The sequence below is a fragment of the Penaeus monodon genome, chromosome 19, assembly GCF_015228065.2.
Source record: "Penaeus monodon isolate SGIC_2016 chromosome 19, NSTDA_Pmon_1, whole genome shotgun sequence".
In the NCBI taxonomy this organism is placed as follows: Eukaryota; Metazoa; Arthropoda; class Malacostraca; order Decapoda; family Penaeidae; genus Penaeus; species Penaeus monodon.
The window spans coordinates 15860578-15863830 of NC_051404.1; the positions used below are offsets into that span (position 1 = coordinate 15860578).

The 3253-nt window shown below is 35.6% G+C and overlaps 1 protein-coding gene across 12 annotated transcripts in view; it reads left to right on the plus strand.

Moving 5' to 3' along the window:
* The window catches only part of LOC119585093 (proteoglycan 4-like), a gene marked incomplete at its 5' end in the record, with an annotated part of 27907 nt that overhangs the window by 11977 nt on the left and 12677 nt on the right, over positions 1-3253 (plus strand). For 7 of the 12 annotated variants that reach the window (XM_037933712.1, XM_037933715.1, XM_037933720.1 and 4 more), the window contains 3 exon segments: positions 457-695; positions 1902-1989; positions 3107-3133. In XM_037933712.1, the coding sequence (XP_037789640.1) occupies positions 457-695; positions 1902-1989; positions 3107-3133 (354 nt within the window). 12 annotated transcript variants of the gene reach the window in all.

Below are 3253 nucleotides of genomic sequence, written 5' to 3' on the forward strand. Positions count from 1 at the left end.
GGTCAGAGTTCTTTGATTTAATGGTTTGGTTTCCATGCTTTTTTTTTTGGTTGCACAAATGTAGACGTGCTAATATGATACCAATTAATTCTTTATTTCTTATGTTGAAGTCACAAAACAGGAGAATATACTTCACATTTTTTGTTTATTAGCAGCTGCTTAGGATATTTAAGCACTAATCTGCAAAGAATTGTGCTAGATTTTCAATAACGCTTGATGTAGTGTGAAAAGAAAGCAATTTCCCAGATGATTGATGTACTATATTCCTTTGCATGGTTTTCACTATAGCTAAGATAGAATAACGGCTTTCTAACACAACAGCACTGGGCAAACAGTGGCCTGTAAATGCCCCATAGAATTACTGCATAGAATAAATAGATTCATGCTTGATAGTTAACTATCCTGGGCTCTATTAGCAGAAACATGTACATTTGTTAACATATGTTATTTCAACAGGTGAGGAAACTGACTCTAAGAAGGACAAAGAGAAGGAGATTGTGCCCAAGGATGGACCCAAGGACATTGCGAAGGATGGAGTTAAAGACAGCCCCAAGGAACCCGTTGAGGCTGTGAAGGAGTCCAGCGCAAGGAAGTCGACCCCCGAGCCCAGATTCGACCCCGAGAAGTACGAACCAGTGGTCAAGACTCCCCCAGAGCCTACCCGAGTCAAGTCACCAGACCAGGTTGGTAAATGGGTATGTTTTCGCAGGACTTTTTACACTCTCTCTTGTTTTCTCATTGTGGAGTTTAGATGTGTGTAGTGATTCCACAGTGTCTATAGTTTTGTGTTTGCATTGAAGGAAAGATTTACTATTACTTGTAAATTCTTACACGTTACAGTTCTAGAAACAGATTTGCACAGTTTTTTATACTTTCAACGGCTCATGAATCTACATATTCCTGAAAGTTTCTCATAGGTTCTTTTCATAGGTTATTCCTTTATGTTCATTTCATTCCATATTCCTGTTTATATTGTACATATAGCAATAGGAATCTTAACTGTGAACTAACAGAAAAATAAATGTAAGAGTTTAATCTCTTTGTGGAAAAGTTGGTGTACAATCCAGATGTAGAAGAGAAATTGTCAGAAAAAGGCTAGATATATTTAGCTGTAGCAGTCATATAGAGTATTATAAAGAAATGCAGGTCTTAATCCAGACATGAAGCTGTATATGTATGTGTATATGATAACTCAGGAGATCCATAAAACTATTTTAGAGAGAGTATATGAGGGAAAGAAAAACTTCTACTCATGATACAGACATAGTTTTATTTAACATACCAGTCATGTATAAATGATAATGGAGGAAGTAATGAAAAACATCATGATATTCTGATTTTGTAAAGAGATTGTTAATACTTGTGAAGCTTTATGTGTTGTTAGATGTTACATATTGTTATATGCTTTAGTTGTTGTCCACAGAAAAATGAAATCAACATACATTAGGTTGCATATTGCCTGTTTGAATTATTTCTATCATTTTATTATATCCACATTCTTAGGAAACTGATATCATGAGCAGCTTGTTCTATTATGAGATAGTATATAAAGCTTAGGAATTTAGTTTCAGGACTCCTCTTACTGTCCCTTTGTAGAAGGCATGTGTGTTGATGATGCTCCTATTAGCTCCTTGTGTTTGTTCTCTGGTACCAGTTTAAAGGGAATTTCATCAGATTAGGTTAGATGTCTCTGTGATATGTTAATGAATTTATTTAGACACAAATAAGAGATCTGCAAATTATTGCATAAATCCCAAAAACAGATATTTTCTCATGTTTGCAGAGTAGTATTGTAAGTATCAGTGCCTTTTTTATATGCATAATAGAGAGAAAAAAGAAGAAACATTTTCACCTATGTTAGCAACAAAAAATGTAAACTGTAAAACTCTACACTCCCAAAGATGATGGTGAAGAGCCCTGACCCAGTCAACTGGACCGTTCCCCTGGATACCGGCAAGACCTTCACTGTGACGCACAACATCCCAGAAGGTAAGACTTCCTCACACCCTTTCTTTAGCCTTCGTATCACCCATTAATCGGGGCCCTCTGGCAGTCGACACTGCTGTCCATGAGGGTTCCCGATCTGGCCTAAGCATTTTCATGATTGTTCTGTCCAGAGGCTTTTTCACTTACAGAAAACTGCTTGTGGCTTAAGCAACAGTTATGCCAATCAGAAGTGATTTCATAATCCCTTAACATAGTTTCTCAAGGTATATTCAAATCAGAAAATGAAGGATGGAATAAGTAACTGTGATTTCTAAAGCACTCATTCATTTTTCTCATAAGTCTTACCAGTGGAAACTACAAAGGGTGTAGTTTCATGCCCTTTTATTATTTTTTTATGTTCAGAATATATAATATTAAAACTGTCATAAATCACAGCCAAAAGGAGAACTTGTGTTAAGGAATTCCAATGCTGCGTAGACGGTCTTGTTCACACAAGACTTGGGGTGAGAGAGCTGTCAGTCATTGTAAAATCATAAAGCTCACCCACATTTCTTTTGTAGTTTAATGAAGAGAAAATCACCCAAAGCTATTATTACTATATAGATGGCATTAGGATACAGCATCAGCCTAGTAGGCATGATTTTTTTTTTCCCTTCATCTTTGCAGTATTTTTTTGCAAGTGATGCACATATATTTTTTTCACACATCCAGGCCTTTATTATAAATAAAGAAATATATATCATGTACTTTGTCTATTCCCTGAAAAAAAATACAGATTAGATAGATTCTAATAATTTAATTTTACATAAAAAATAAAGACTAGGAATTGATATGATTTAGGTATTTTGAAGAGGCCATTTAGTCAATATTTATGCATGGTGTCTTCCCATACACAAAGATTGATGACATCAGTGAATATGAGTCTTAGAAAAACCAGTCAGGCTCATTTTCATATTCAGTGAAATAGAAAAATGAGCCGTAAACCTCCAGTTGTTAAATCATGCCAAAATGAAAAAAAGGAAAGACAAGAAAAAAATTTATAGATATACTTTCGATTGATTACTGGGTGGTTTACATATAGCAACTTCAATGACTGTTTTTCCCTGAGCATCTCACAAATACCTGCATGTATAACTCTAGGTTTTGTTTTTCGTCGTAGCCACTCACTGTTTGAGAATACCGAGAGGTACGTTAGGGAGACGTAGCTGCCATGAAGACCTGTTAGGACCTTTTAGGAGCAGTATGCTATGACAGTCCTTGAGATCACCTTAGAATAGGTTGGAAACTGTGTAAATGTCATATTCCT